Genomic DNA, 15,740 nt, shown 5'->3' on the forward strand with positions numbered 1-15,740 from the left:
CGACGACGATACCGCCCAAAATGACTACTATCTCAGTGCGTCAAACTCGAGTAGCTAAGCAGAACAGAGCACATCTGCAGGGACATCGGTATAGATAGGGTGCTGGCGATCATGACTGTCGTGCTGAAACTAAGAGACAATAAGAGGGACAAAAAAAACAAAAAGACCTTCATCAAAGGATATCGCAGAACCAATGAAAAGTCTTACGGGGCGAAAAAACAAAATACTGCCTCGATTACGCATCGAGTCTGCTCCTTCTTGCCGTATATCCCAACCTTTTTTTTTTATTGTCGTATGACTTCAACATCAAGTATTGTGCAACGGCAAAGAAACCCCTTCGAACGATGAAAAGATAATATGCAGCTAGCTTATTGGCTTGGAGAGCAGGTTGTCCCAGCAATAACGTTGCCGCCAGTTTGGGCCTACTTCAATGGGCGGGAGCCCGCAACAGAGCAAGAGACAGGGTAAGGGCTGAGAGAGGGATCCATGGTACATGGATCATGCTAAGCCCGAGGAAAGGAATCAATAACGCAACTACTGACTAGCGAAACTTTTCAAGAGAAGAAACGAATCAATAACGCCAACGACTTGGGGGAGCTGCCGCATTAAATTGACAAAGATTGACGGGGCTCGTCATCCGTCCGTCTGGGGCTCCAACTACGCAGACACCCAATGATGCGTGTATGGCAAACGAAGACAAGTCAAATGGCAGATGATAAGCGACGAGAAACTTAGGCCATATGGACATGGCCAGTTAAGCTACAGCTCGCATTCTAAGGTCGATTACGGACATCAATAATATGCCGTTGTTTAACGATAGTCCTAAATTTACAAAACAAAATAGCTTACTTTTTTTTCTAAGCTATCCATTGGTTATTGATTAAATTGCTTACATGCTATATGCATGTCGCCGGTCATTTTCTGAATGTGTTTAGTTTTTACAAAGATTGAATTTCTAAAAAATACGCTCATCATATCAGTAATAATTGTCGATCTATTTACGGCACCTACGTGGACGACTTCCATAGTTTTCAGGAAAAACCGTATCAGACGCAACGCTAGGGTAGCCGACAACTCTACAAACAACGTAAAAGCATGCATCCGTATAATGATAATAACAAATGAAGCGCCATGATGGCTAAGCGTCTAACACACAATTACTTGTGACCATAACTGGCCCATTGCTAATAGGAAGGAGACATATTCCTTTAAGAATACCTGCAATCGCCGTGCAAGCAAGTACTAGGCACCCCTGGATACGGCCTATGAGCGTTCGATATGCACTGAACGATTTATCAACACGATAGACCCTCCCAACAGAAAGTGCAGAAGAACTTAAAGCCATCCGACGGAAAAATGTCGTAAAAAATGTAGAAAAAATGGCGTAACATTTAGCTATGAGACATACACCGCCACTCAGGCTATTCTAATAAAATGCAATAAATACATGGAAAACAGACCCATTTGCGTTCACTTCAATACACAATGTTACCGTCTACTCGCTCGTCTCCGTTTGCCATATAATCACAGTTATTGCTACAGGTCGACAAGGCTAGATGCCATCTAGCCGTAGTCTAGCTCTTACTACAATCTGCTTTTATGAGACAACACAAAATAGGTCCAAAGAAGAAGGGTCCAGTATAAAGGAAGGGACTATTCACGAACTTGTTGCAACGACTCGATATACCATTGCATTGCTATGCTACATGTGCTACGGGTGTTATTGCGAGCGGCACGTTATGTTGTTATCTCTGTGTTCGGGGGATTCGGTCTTGAGAAGAGCAGGGCAGACAATAAACGCATGTGTCGTATCGTATCTATGTGGGCCAACTCCTGTAGCTTCTTTCGGGCCGTACCTGCCATCAGCGACAAAATAAAGGGACTTTGATCTTGGGGGTGAACTGCACTTGCCATGGGTCTCCATCAACTCTGCGCGGAATATCCTCAAACTTGTGTAATGAACGAGTCTGCGATTTACTGTTGGGAAACCGACTGTACTTTTTAGCGGATCTCTTTCTTACTCCCTTTCGAAGAATACTGCGTCGACAGCGATCTATCAGTTGGTGAGGGTTCAAATGGTTGAAGCATAACTTTAAAAGCTTTAACGCTGGCACCGTTCCACTGTATTCTACTTTGCCTTTCAAGATATATTAGGTTAAATGGACTTCGGTTCAGAAACTTCTCTCCTCTTACTGATCGGGTGACCAAATGGTGCTTCGTAACACTGGCAGACTATATCGAATTCGATGAATGGTCAAAGACGGTGATAGAACAATTTTGTAAGAAGATTTGTATATTTTACGGGACCTCCAATTTATTTATTGGCCTAAACTGACCTTTGTCGCACGCATTTCTCGTGTAAAAGGAGGATATTCAACTTTAATATGACCTCATACCAAATTCAATAAGTCTATTTTAACCAATAACAGCTCGCGTAACAGCTGGAAGTTCGACGCAAGCGGCTAAGCCTATTTAGAAGGAAAACGTTATTATGTCGTTAAAAAAGTTTACTAAAGTCCCTTAAGAATTGACCAAAATCGTAAGTAAATTAAAACGAAACCTATTTTAAGACAGTTTTCAATAGCGAGGAATAGATTAAGTATACTACAAAGCCGTAATTTTCATAAGGGAAACTATCAGAGCCAAATACGTTTACCAATACGATATGCTACTTCTACATTATGATTCGCTAATTACATATTTACCTTGAAAGATGTAGCACTCGTACGAGATACACCCGAATGGTGATAATCTGTCGACCTTCAACAACCATGCGATGCGTGGTACATAGCATTGAATGATCCATTTCCAATTTTTAATCTGTACGAGTACTGCAGCAAGATCTGAAATCCCCTCTTGGGGATTTCAGATCTTGCTGCAGATGCTCTTTTGTTTCTTTCTAAGCCGTCTTTTTTATTAAACTACTATTGTACTGCTATTTTAACTAGACATGCCACCTCCAGTGTATAGAAGAACACTGGACCGAGCGGGTGAACCAAGGGGAAAACTTGCCTCTCCTAATACGAGTAAAGTCGCATATCGATTTGTTTAAATACGTTGTCCCCTTGGAGACACTTTAAGTAATTTCATGCTACTTTAATTATACGTTTATTGGTTTACGGTGCGGAAGCCGACTTCTTAGCTGCCTACGAATATGGGCGAAACCTCATTAGACCGATATAGACTTGATGGCAACCAGAACCGTGGTATTATTGGTGGGCATTTTTTAACGGTGGATAAGGAAAAATGATATTTTTTTGTGTAGCAATCACAAAATATAGCAGTTTTTATCTTACTGTAATTGATCTAAGTTTCCCGTATGTATCACGTGGTATGCCAGCGACACTAAGGATGTTGTCGTTACGAGCGCAAGGATCCTTGTACCCCACCAACAGCAATTAGTCCTTAACTAGTTCGCTACGAGTATTCGCGGTGCTCTTTCTATTAACACGCACGGTCTGCTTATAAACTCTCGACAGTTATTACCGGCAACAAAACAAGATCGAATGTGTACCTCTGCAGGTAACTGGGCTCACTACGGGAGTTGATCGCGATTTCAGAGCGATATGATTTTTACATACGATACATTAGCCACATCCAGGACAGAAAAATCAACCGTTAATTTGATCGATTAGTGAAAGGTCTAATATACATATTAGGGTGTGTTTACGATAGCAATAACGGTGCACGTAGGTGTTTCGACGAGGTTTCGTTATGTTTCGAGTTTTACGTCCGGTATCGCCGTAAGCCGTTCTATCGGTCGACTTGCTTGAACGACGTGTGTTTCTATGCCCGGATTCGAACCTAGACCAATGTCCTTTGCTAAGTGACAGGTAAATACATTACCCACTACGCTGTCAGAGGACGTTGACCAATGGACCCACAATAAGCTTTAGGTAAATAACGTAAACATTTTTCACACGCTTCCTTAAATGAAATTAAAACGAACGAATTGTGCCTTCCTTTTCGCCCTGTCCTAATATTACTATACCACAGAATGTCTCATAGTAATACGATAACATTACAAGATATGTAGATGAGTGCTTTACCATGTTTTACATACAAGTCATGTCAATGGTGGCTACGATACTAACAAAAAAGTACAACAGTTACCGTTAGCCGCCCCTGTACTACTTCGTCAATGGCTGCCAGGCCCGTGCTTTGTGATGATGAAGACAGTGAGGATAATGTGATGTTGGCCCTAATTATTTTATTAGTTGGATCTCATGGAAAACGCATCACTGACATGCAATTATCTTCCATCCACGCCCAGCGAAAACGAGCTGGAAGATGCCGAGTAAAAGCTGGAGCCACACCCTTCTGTGTTGTTATCGAGGGCCGAAATGAAGTGTAACAAACCGTATCGATTTTCAATCGTCATAACGCTCCGAAAACTGTTGCTCCGCTTACCCGAACGAGCGTGCTTTGAACTACCGAATATAAATACGAGGACGGAGTATATTTGACAAAAGCGCATTTATAGGACATATGACCTTTAGATCCATGTAGCCTTCCAGAGGAGTCTCCTGGCAACACTACGAGAAGTCTGGTTAAGCCAGACGGATTATGCTGTTTCGAACTTATGTCCATCTGTGACATTTAAATAACTGACTAGGTTCGAAAAATACAGTCGGTAGTGGAAGTATATATATATATATATATCAATTCGACGAGCCATCAGCTGACCTTAAATGTGTAATCATAAACAATATATTAATTCTTTATTTAGAGGATCTTTCTAGGCATCTCCCTATAGGTCAGTGCAGCAGGTAGGAAAGGCAGATTACTGAAATAACAATACAGTAAAATACGCTAATGTTACATATACATTGCCTTAATTCGTTGGTAGATTGTTTTTAAGCTATGCACATCTTCTTTCTTCATCGTTTTCGCGTGCTGTTAGAATGTACAGGCGGGCGGGCGGGACAGAAGAGAGTAACTTCACGTACTTAATGGAGGGGGCCTAGAGCTGACCAAGAAAAGTATCACAACTTTAGAAGAGTAGATTTCACACAGGTAGAAGAAGCAGTGGAACTAGAGGCTAAATCCTTTAACATGTAAACTTTATTATCAGTGACAACGTTCACTGGTTGCAACAGTTGCATAATTTTCGGCCGCACCAGAAAAAATTTATCGTGCGGTAACTGATGCAGGATCTAATCTAGCTACGATACATCTTTGCCTTCTGAATTAAACTAGAAACAAAACTTTCTAGCGAGTAGAATTGCCTACACTTAGATTAGATCGGCTGATATTTTGGAAGCACAGATCGACACAGCCAGACGAAGATACCGGGCCGTGTTTGTCTGTTTGTGTCGATCTGTGCTTCCAAAATATCATGTACCTGTCTGTCGTCTCACGTACTAGTCTCGCTTTTACTATATGTTTTTAGTTTTCTAGTTTAGCTACACGTAATCCGTTAGAGAAAATGAAAACATAGGTAAACCATGTCGAAAAATATATATCGTCGAAATATACTTATGCGACAGCCATTAGTGACTTACGCGAGTACGTATTAGTTGAGTAATCAATACTTGCTATAGTTGTCATTAATTGGCTATCATTATTATTGAAATAGGAGTAACTGGGAACTTACGCCTCTGATGCGATGGTTTGTACCGTGTCCCAAAGAAATAGAGCTCCGAAATAACAGAACTGAAAGAGGAAAACCTCAACGCCATAACACAACGCTGCTACGTTTATAGTCTTGTTTCCACGGATAATTTCAACTTTCACCATCAATACTATCAAGAATCATTCGCAGTGGCGTCGTCATCTTTGTGAACAAATGCCCAACGATGACGACGCAAGCGTTTGAAGACACACTTAGCAATGAAAAATTTTCAGAAGGGTGAACGGGTAACGTCTGGATGGGTGTATGTCGTTCACGTACGTCAGTGAGCGTACATAACCTAGTAGGGACGCGCAGAGCGAATCTCGTTTACGTATGCGCACGATTCTGATTTAATGGTAACGCGATTCCGGACGTAAAACTCGAAACATTTATTTACATATGCACAAAGCGGTCATGTATTAAGTATTATTTTAGGAAAAACTGACAAGCAAGCCAGCTGCTTCCGGTATATGAATATAACATACCAAATGCATAGACATATCGCTGAAGCCAAGTCGTCTCTAGCCCGCGTGCTAGGTCAGGCTTCCATGTCGCTTCCAAACTAACCTTTCTAGTGTTAACAACAGCCAGGTCCGGTGCCTTCGCGTATCACGGAACAAAAAACCCGTGTCAAACGCAGAATTCTTTATGGTGCCCACTATGGAATTGGGAGGTCGTAAGATGCCCGATGTCAGAAAAATGCATCTGGTAGATTCTCGTCTGGACAAGATTACAGCTAGATTCGACGCAAGCGTAGATGTTTCTGGGTATGTACTCGTCAACGGGCCCCTGTGCCGACTCAAAGGGAGCATCGCGCTGCTGCAGATTGCGCAAGCCCAGTCTGAAACCGCAATTATGCTCCGCTATTCGGCGAAAATATGTGAACATGCAGGCCTTCAAAAAACCGCTAAGATGCTTCCACATTGGTCCCGCGTGTAGCCTTAGTTCAAAATGTAGGGGGCCAAACGCACGTACATCGACGAGATCCACAGTTACATTGGTTGCCCAAACGCGTATGCGTAAAGCTGAACGACGGTAAAATCAGCAGAGGAAAAAAGATTCGGTTTAAGCATATCGAAAGGACGCTAAAAAGTTTCAAATATAATACAGAAAAGCTGTATGTGATCAGATACTTTCAACAAACCTTGGCAAGCTCTTCAGGGGATTATCACTATAGGCTTAGAGGTCTGATATAGTGAAGCTAGAATTAGTCCCGACCGCGGATGTACCCAGACTGTATGATGGAACACGTACCTGGGTCGCAGAGTCGAATGTTAAGGCGACTACCAAATTTATTAAGGTCTAGCTATTTATGTGACTATGCTATATATAAGGATAAGGCATAAAGTGAATAAATCATGTCTGTGCCAGTACCAGCATCAGTAAAGCGTCGATGCGATATGCATCAGCACAAAGTAGTTCCGATAGAAAAAGTTCGCGCTAGACCTCATAAAGTGTGAAGTTCGTGAAGAATAGAATCGGTTTCACAACGCCATACTGCTACACAATTCGCCTACAAAACGCCATTTCATATTTTTTCAATTTTCGTCATTAGTATACCTAGGCCTTTCCCAGATATTCTTTTGCTATTGAACTAGTACACATTCTAAGCGTTCACGTACTTCTACAGTGCGGTACAAGCCATTGCATTAAGGATCTTTTTTACCTAGATGTAAATCAATTCGTTTATTATTTGCACAGACACATCAACTAATATATCTATGCCTTTTCTGCTGTAACTCTAAAAGCCACTTTTCAGAGAACGTTAACCTACGTTAGCTATCTGGGTACGCGTCTATAATGCACGGCAATACGTAGACACTGTAAATCGTCGGAAGGTTACCCCTTTTCCATCGTTCATATTCATAGTTGCCCACACTAAACAAGGCTATAACTGCTATCAGTATCCGGCTTAACCCTCCAATAAAACAATTACATAAAAGTTCGTACCCTTTTCTCATTTAGAATCAAGAATGTTCGCACAAGTTCGTTGCTATCACATCTATTGGGACGTGGTGCTAAACGGTAATGAGAAAAACAGGAGTGACTTGCCACCTCATTCTCATAAAACAGAAATAGAAAAGCCTGTAGCAGCAATTGTCTCCTTTGTTTCCAACATTTGCCCCATCTAGCGTCAACGATCAGGTAACGGTAGTGTCCACGATTGGCAGACATGTGAGACTTGCTATTTGATCTATTTCGTTGGCAGTCGATTGGCGGACTGCCGGGATCTGCGGGGCTCTTGGTATATGTCCAAACGCCATGAGTCCATGCGGTGTTTTTTCATGTTTACGCCGATCTTTGCTTAACCGGCTCGGCATTCCCAATTAAATCGACCAGGGCAAAAAACATATGAAAAGATAAACACAACTATATACACACAAATGTTAAACGCCAACAACAAAATAAAGTAGCCTCGGAGAAGGGTAAACGCGGAGCTCGGTTATATAGACATCTGCCTATTTAGTTGTACTAATGAGAGAGGAAAAATGCAGATTACAACTTAAAATAGACCTATTCTTAGTTAGAAAATAGGTAGAAATAGATTTTATCGATAAAACATGTGTGTACGAAGTCCACAAGCTGACGACAACTAAAAAGAGCTGTTAGCTTTAATGGCGCTATGTTTATTTGATACTAAGTATCATGCCGACCTCCCCTGACCAGAGGGCGGATCAGTGGATAAACTCGGTAGGACATCTTCTGTTTTTAAAACTTAGCTTATCCTTACAGTAATGGTTATCTAATAAAACCGCGATTGCAACTCCAAGTTGGGCCTTAAGTCGCTTACAGGCTTGTTTCGAAATGCTTCCCTGCAAATGCCTTCTTGATGACAGGAATAAGCGGGTTCTCCTTCAATAACGCTCCATACACAGTGATCCAATAGGTTTAAATCCTGGCCTTTTTGTGGCCATGTGCACTCATCCCAGAAAAATTTGCTTGTATCCTTGAGCAGCCAACCTATCTTCTGATGGCAAAAATTAACTTTAAAGTTTTCACTGTTTCTTCATCGTGGGGTTTCCGTTGTCCTGCGCGGGGACCTATATCGGTTTTTTCTGCGGGGGCTTATACTCCTTTGTGCTGCAGGACACTTTGGGAGGATTTGAGTTAACCCAAGAAGCCCATAATCTCGAAGGTAATCTGCCTAGCGCATACGGGATGGACAGTAGCTGATCTTCGCTCAACTTACGACCAAGTAAACGTATGTAATAGTATGGATAGTAATGCGTCTGAACATCACCAAGGGTTTTGTTTCTGCATGCCTTACGGTACACCAATGAGCCTTCCAAAGATAGCTTTCCAGTCAGTCAAGATACTATACGAACTGTTGACAACTTCGTGGAAGGCATGGTAGATTGGTCAGTCGAGTTATACAAGTGACATAAAGTCTGTCTCGTGAGCGGATGCCTGCGGAGTCGTTCAATTAATTTCCCAGACAGATTTGAACATAAGGCACCGCTCCGGCCCGAAAAGCGGTCAGAGCATACGACGCGGACTATGGCCCAACGTGGTGCTTCCTTGGCGTGCGCTACTGCATTTCGTCTGTACATATATCGTAGAATGGTATATACTGAAAGGAACGTGCTTGCATCAACCGATGAAGGGTCGAGCATTTGTGGGCGTCAGCCTCACTTTCTTGCGGGAGCAGCGTTCGTTGTTTCACTGTTGACTTAAGAGTCGCTTTTTCATGATAATAATTATTTATCTTATTTAGCTATTTTTTAGGGATTTTTTTAGGAATTTAGCTATGCTAGCATAAACTAGATGATAACATGACTTGGAATTGTAGATACACTAAATCTAGAACATTGCTTATTGCCGTAGCTTGAAGGGGGTGGGGTGGGGTGGGGGGGGGTGGGGGGGCAAGTCTCCTCGGAATCTGGAACGACTACAAATTAGAAGCCCTAACTGGACTCGAAGACGGTGGCCGCTAGCGCCTCCTGCTTGTGCAATCACATCTGCACAAGGCCAGATAATCCATGCGGGTGCGGAAATGGTAAGCGCAAAATTTGTCCTAGCATATACTCTATTTGCGAGGGACCGCTGCCGAATCGCTTTCTGGTATCATTCGACACTCCTTGGAGACCCTGAACAATCCTTTCCCCAGCTATGTACATAGATTGCCTTGGTTCAAGACAGGAAAAAGAATTGATACGAGTGGAGGAGAAAAATTTCTTCCATTTTCTCTTATTTTCTCACATGGCTTCTTGCCTGCCTGCCTTAAAGTTTTTATCCGCTCGCTTATTCCTATGGGATATCAATTGCTTTCTACCGATGTGGGCCTCGGGTTTCCGCACTGGCTCAACTTACCCTTCCTATACGCTTATGCAGAATATCGTATTTTGCGATAAACATTTCTAAATTAAAGCAACACAATGGAGCAGGGACAGGGCAATGGTGGCACACTAATTTCTCGAAAAAAAGTGCTTTATGCAGTTGATTTGTACAGTAAGAAAAAGATCGCTGTAAAAGGCTGTTAGGAAACGGCGCAGGAAACAATATAGTTTTATTCTCCTAAACCGAATCAGAGTAAACCAGGCAATCGTTGCGCAGTCCATCCGACAATGACTAAAGGGAAAAATTAGCAAAAATCTAACGGAAAAGGACAGCAAAATAGGGTTTACAGAAGTTTCCACTTTTCACAGGTTGCCCATCTAGGGGTGCGTCATGTCTGCGCGGTGTTAAGCGAAGCATAGTGACTGATCATCTTTTCGTCGGGGAAGTTGTTGTGAAGACCGCTAACGACTTTCATTTATGTGCGCGGCTAGTTATTGGATAGACGTAACAACGAACATTATGCAATTAGTCGACTTGGGCATGCTTATCTAATGGTCTAAACGAGTCGTTGCACCATTCTAGTCATATGATGACTGCCTATTGCGTGTGGTTCATGTTGAATGTCTTAGTTAGGACATATACACCGCCATAATAGTAACAGATGTCAATTAGGGTGTCCAAATGAGCGATGGGCTATATGGAAAGTTAAGCGAAGGAAATCTCGTAACGTGTCGTAGAGAGAGGCCTTCGACACGCAAATGCGTACACATTTTCAAACGGCAAGAAGCTTTTAAATCTTATTAGACAGCAGTCGTCGTAGGGGCCCAAGAGATTTTACTTGCGGTTAAATACTTAATGTTTACTTCAACAGCATCTAAAATTAGCTATAGCCATCGATTGAGAACTGTCGACAGGACCCGTTTCAAAGCTGTGAGATAATATATACATTGAATAATTTATGTTTTGTCTCTAATGTAACCCATTTATCGAATCTTCGTTGTGATTTGTCTTCCAGCTGTGTTGCCATCTGCTCGACGTCGTTGTCACAGCAGATCATTGCGCAATATCGAGTTCGCAGCGTGATCACACTCATATGGACATTTTCATTACTGCTTATGAGTCCGATCGCCATTTACCAGGATCTAGTGCAAGCTACCCCAGATGTCCCCTGGCACAACTGCGTGGACAATTATCCAACACAGGCGAGCACCATTTAGGCATGATGTACATATATACTGTATATATATATAGACCGATTCATCGTCTTGTTTTCCCGCAGATCGCATGTCGGGCTTGGTAAGAGCCTCGGTCTTGTATTATTGTTTCGTTTCCACGAGGGAACCACAGATCGATCACATGCAGTCGAACTATCCGAACACAATCGGAAGGACCAAAACTATTGAATAAAGCGCGTGTAAACAAGAGCCGGCCATTTTGATTTGGCTAATTAATTTAATTTGACTTAGAAGTTGATGACGAATCCTAGTACAGATTTTCGCTATTAACTCAACGGCCCCGCTCGAGCCAGCAAAGCTTGCAAGGCTCTCTACGTAAATTACGAATCGCACCTAGTTTAACCTACCTATATTTGTTCATTATGAGCAAATAAACCCGAAATAAAGGTAAAATGAATCACTCTGTAGATCTAGCCGTAAGTATCTTTAGGATTCGTGGGGTGGTCAACAAACTTCCCCGTTGAAGTACATCAGGACTGAAATGTTCTTCGGATCCACATTTCAATTTTAATTGCAATCACAGAACTGTACATGGAAAAGTAACAATTTTTCTCTTTAGAAAGAAAATTAATGTTCACTGGATACTACGTTATTGCAACATTTTACAGTTGAATTCGTTTCTTATTACTGAAATGTAAGATCTGTAGATGTTTGAACTTTCAGATTTTTCCAAAGAGGCTAGACAATGCATTGGTCATATGGATAAACACGGCTTGTAACGTGGCCTTGGTACATTAATTAGGTTATATGGGCTTTCCGAGCGACACCTTCTCTAATCAGTGTTCAGTGTCACATCCTCACACTTAGACAGTGAAAATTCAATATGCTATCCTCACGCATTCGGATGTTTACCTTTTTGGTACAGCTATATCTTTAGCTTAGCTAAACCCACCCATTATCGCTTGAAGAATGGGGCAAATTAGTTTGCTTATGTACACATCATTGTGTGCCATAGCTAAAGCAGGGCTTCGGCAGTTGCTATTGTTATCGCTATCTTTGGCAATATTCTTCCTGTAGCGTAATCCACGCGAATGGATAATTTTCTCTTCCTAAAGAGGATCTACTTCGATCCCCATGGCTGTATGAGCTTGTTAGCTTTTAAACTAGTAAATTATCTGCGCCGAAAAACAAACGCAGCCAACCTTTCGTGGTTCCTTTTTTCTCCCGTTGTCGTTTCGGAATACACCCCATGTGGACACTACAGAGCGCCCTTGCCGTATTTCAATACGTCATACTAGCCGGGCACTGCATAAGCGTTCCGTACGTGTAACTTCGCCGTTTGTATCTTACCATTAGCATCATTTGCTTATCGCGGATCGGTGACCCGCTGACCCGTAGACGAGGCAGCAGCAACAGTGGCAGCCTATCTCTGCCTCTCAGGTACGGCTGGCTGATCATCACTGTTATTGCCTACGTCACTGACGTAGGCATCGTGATGACTTGTGTCAGCATTGATTCATTGCATTTTTATTATTGTATGCGTGTCGTGCTTATTAAGCACCGATGGACAAAACATAACTGTAAACGCAGTGAGGATAAGAGAAGGAAGTGAGAGAGAATTGGACGAACGAACGAAAGAAAAAGAGGCCGCATTCGTGTCGGTAGAAACGCGTGCGTAATAAGATAGCAGGTAAATTGACTGGTGTAAGATGCACTGAAAGAACACCACCCTCAATGTAGTAGCGCAAACGTGGATAATAGCAAGCTTCGTATATACAGTAATAATGTAACAACAGTATCAAAATACATTCTTGAGTGCGTTGCTATAAACAAGCGGCCATTGGTGGCCAAATCTCAGCCTAGAAAAAATTGTCACTACGCCGTTTCTTAGGTTTATTGGAGAAACCCCAAATTAGGCCAACAATCTTCATGACCCTCTAGTAAAGGCAAAGCCCTACAGACTACGCCAAAGAGGTGATTCCGAGAACCTCTTCGCACAGTAAGAATTGCCCAAAGCTTTAAAAAAAAGTAATCGAAACATTATATGTATATATAAAACGGACTAATGCGTAAATTTTATTTAGGGCCGATTATTTAGATGAAGCCATAATTAGCGCGTTACAACTTGGTGGCCGCGTCGTGGAGTGGACGAAATCACACGCGATTTCTTGGAGGCCGTAAAGCGCGGACAAACGGGACGTACAGCCTTGATTTTGATGCCAGCAAAGCAAAAAAAACGTAGATCATGGAGATAGGAAATCCTATAGCCGAAGAACAATGTCCTCAAGACCAATTGTGTGGGCGGGAAAATCCATTTGTTTCTCTGACTCAGTCACAGCGGCCCAGATCAGTTCGTACGTAAAATTAGTTTGTTTAGTCCGAGATTATTTGCTGAAAAGACCCCATACTAACGAAGTGTAACTTTTGGGAAGTGCGGAGGCTTTCGAGAATGGCATCTTGGAACGCAGTGGAAACGACTTTCGATTGTCGTTGTTAGCTTCGATAAGAAGCCCAGCCCGGTGGGGTGTAGGCATCATCCGACTAGGAAGTCTACCTTCTAGTGTGACTTATTAGTGAACCGGGAATCTTCATTTGTAAGCCACTGCGGCGGCGGCTACGAGTTCTCAATGGTCGCCGGTAGTAAGCGTAATCAAGGAAGGTTGTGAAGGTGACCGATTCAAAAGTATCAAGGGCACGTATTTGTTACTTTAGAGGGTAAGGGTTGCATCCGGTACTCGTACGGCACGTCGAATTGCTGGTGTATTTAAGCCCCGGCAAAGATCTTCTAAACGCCACAACGCATATGGAAAGCGAATTATTAAACGGAGGGGGCAGTCTGGCGTCGAGCTTAGGGCAAACTCGTGAACGAATGCTTTCGCTTAGAATACTTCTGGAATCAGCTATCAGTCACTACAAGGTGAATGTGAATCCTGTATGCAAAAGCTCCCACAATATAGAGTACCCAGTCGGTTTGCATCGAAGCACGAGAAACTATCCAATAAAAGCATCGCCGGCTATATATGTAGCTTCTACATAATTCATTTGAATAGGATCTATCGAAATACTCGGTCTGTTTATCTATCTGGCTTATGCCCAGATCCCACGATTGCAATTGCGGGGTGAGCGGATCCCGCCCGATAGCGATGGCACTGGTTGAGTGAAACGGACCAATATAAATACTTCATCACAATAAATGGTCTTCCAGCATTTACGGCGTAGTCGGAGAAAACAGACAAAGCTACAATCGGCGCATTGCAATATAATAATAATAAATACAATGATAATAATGAAAGACAATGATAATATAGTCTGACAATATAACCTATAAATGTGTGATATGAAAGAATCATTAGTTTTTGTTTATAATGATTACCTGTTTGGTTTTTCTTTTTGATGTTTTTTGCAGAAATTTCGAGTAGTGTTCAACACCGTAGCGTTATTTGCGTGTTGTTACGTCGTTCCACTTGTTGTTATTACAGGAACATACATCCTAATATTTGTTACTGTGTGGAAGCGCTCAATACCTGGGGAGTGCCTCAACAAGACATATACAGCGCAGTACGGTGGCAACCGGACGATGGCTCAGCGCTCGAAGCTCAAGGTTTATACGATGCCTGAAAAGACAGACAAGTACCTTATTACTAGCGAGACAAAGGACGACAAGCCTAGTTATTTATCGTAGCTCTAGGTATGTTTATGCCATAGTGTTTAATATAGATTCACAATGTACTGCAGGCGGGCCAGCTAAATTTCATAAGAGGTTGTACCGTGGCTCTGTGCGCCTGGATATAATAGTAGAAGGAGAATCGAGCCGTGATCGGAGCCAGACCATTACATGTACGTACGTGAGAGATAATGATGAAAATCGCCCATATTATTATGATAGTTGTAACGCTCGCTACGTTCTATAAGTTATTCTATTTAGTTTGGTCTACCACCAGACATATACGCATGTATGTATACATCTAAATTGTTTTATGAAGGTCATCCCCTACAATGGCAACCTTAGCGGGTTTAAATGTGAACGACGGACGCTCACCTTAGACTAATGGCGTCAAACGCCCAAACGATACGGGGTTCAACACAGCAGTTGGTTCAGAGGCGTATTCAAAAGAAGCAACTATAATCACGCCGGGCAGATTTCCAGCTAGGATCTTGGATCAAGGTCGTATAGAAAATGCTTCATATTGGTGAAGGCTGAGGAAAGAGTCAATCATACTTGATATTTCATTCACAAAAGATGAATCACATTATGACACACATTGATGTTAGAGAAATCGTTGCCCGTATGACATTCGTTATTATCGAAACAGGCCTGCAAGGCCAGCAAAAATATTCAACGAATACCTATGAAAGAAGAAAGAGATTAATAAAAAATAAGTAGATATTAAAAAGCAGGGTATCCGAGAGGTCGCTCTGCACGACTGGAAAATCATAATCTGCCCAGCTTCAACGTAAAAGTCATTATGCATAGTAATGAGAACCAGAGGCTATCCCCATAGCTGCTTTGAGGATTGTACAAGGTAAATGCTTACTGTCTTTTTAGAACATAGTGCAACGAAACAACTTAATTGTGGCCTTAATATATCATTACCATTAAAGCAAGCGTCTTACAGTGCACTCAATCCACCGACTAAAAATCGCGGCTACTGTAGACTCCATCAATCAGCCTA

The 15,740-nt window shown here is 42.2% G+C and overlaps 1 protein-coding gene across 2 annotated transcripts in view; it reads left to right on the forward strand.

Moving 5' to 3' along the window:
• Positions 1 to 15,740, forward strand: part of LOC111253398 (neuropeptide SIFamide receptor-like) — a 58,206-nt gene that overhangs the window by 29,247 nt on the left and 13,219 nt on the right. For both annotated transcript variants that reach the window (XM_022812726.2, XM_086992751.1), the window contains 2 exons: positions 10,908 to 11,094; positions 14,474 to 14,668. In XM_022812726.2, coding sequence (XP_022668461.1) covers positions 10,908 to 11,094; positions 14,474 to 14,668 — 382 coding nt within the window. The remainder of the gene's footprint in view (positions 1 to 10,907; positions 11,095 to 14,473; positions 14,669 to 15,740) is intronic.

The sequence above is a fragment of the Varroa destructor genome, unplaced genomic scaffold (assembly GCF_002443255.2).
Source record: "Varroa destructor unplaced genomic scaffold, Vdes_3.0 BEIS01000006.1, whole genome shotgun sequence".
In the NCBI taxonomy this organism is placed as follows: Eukaryota; Metazoa; Arthropoda; class Arachnida; order Mesostigmata; family Varroidae; genus Varroa; species Varroa destructor.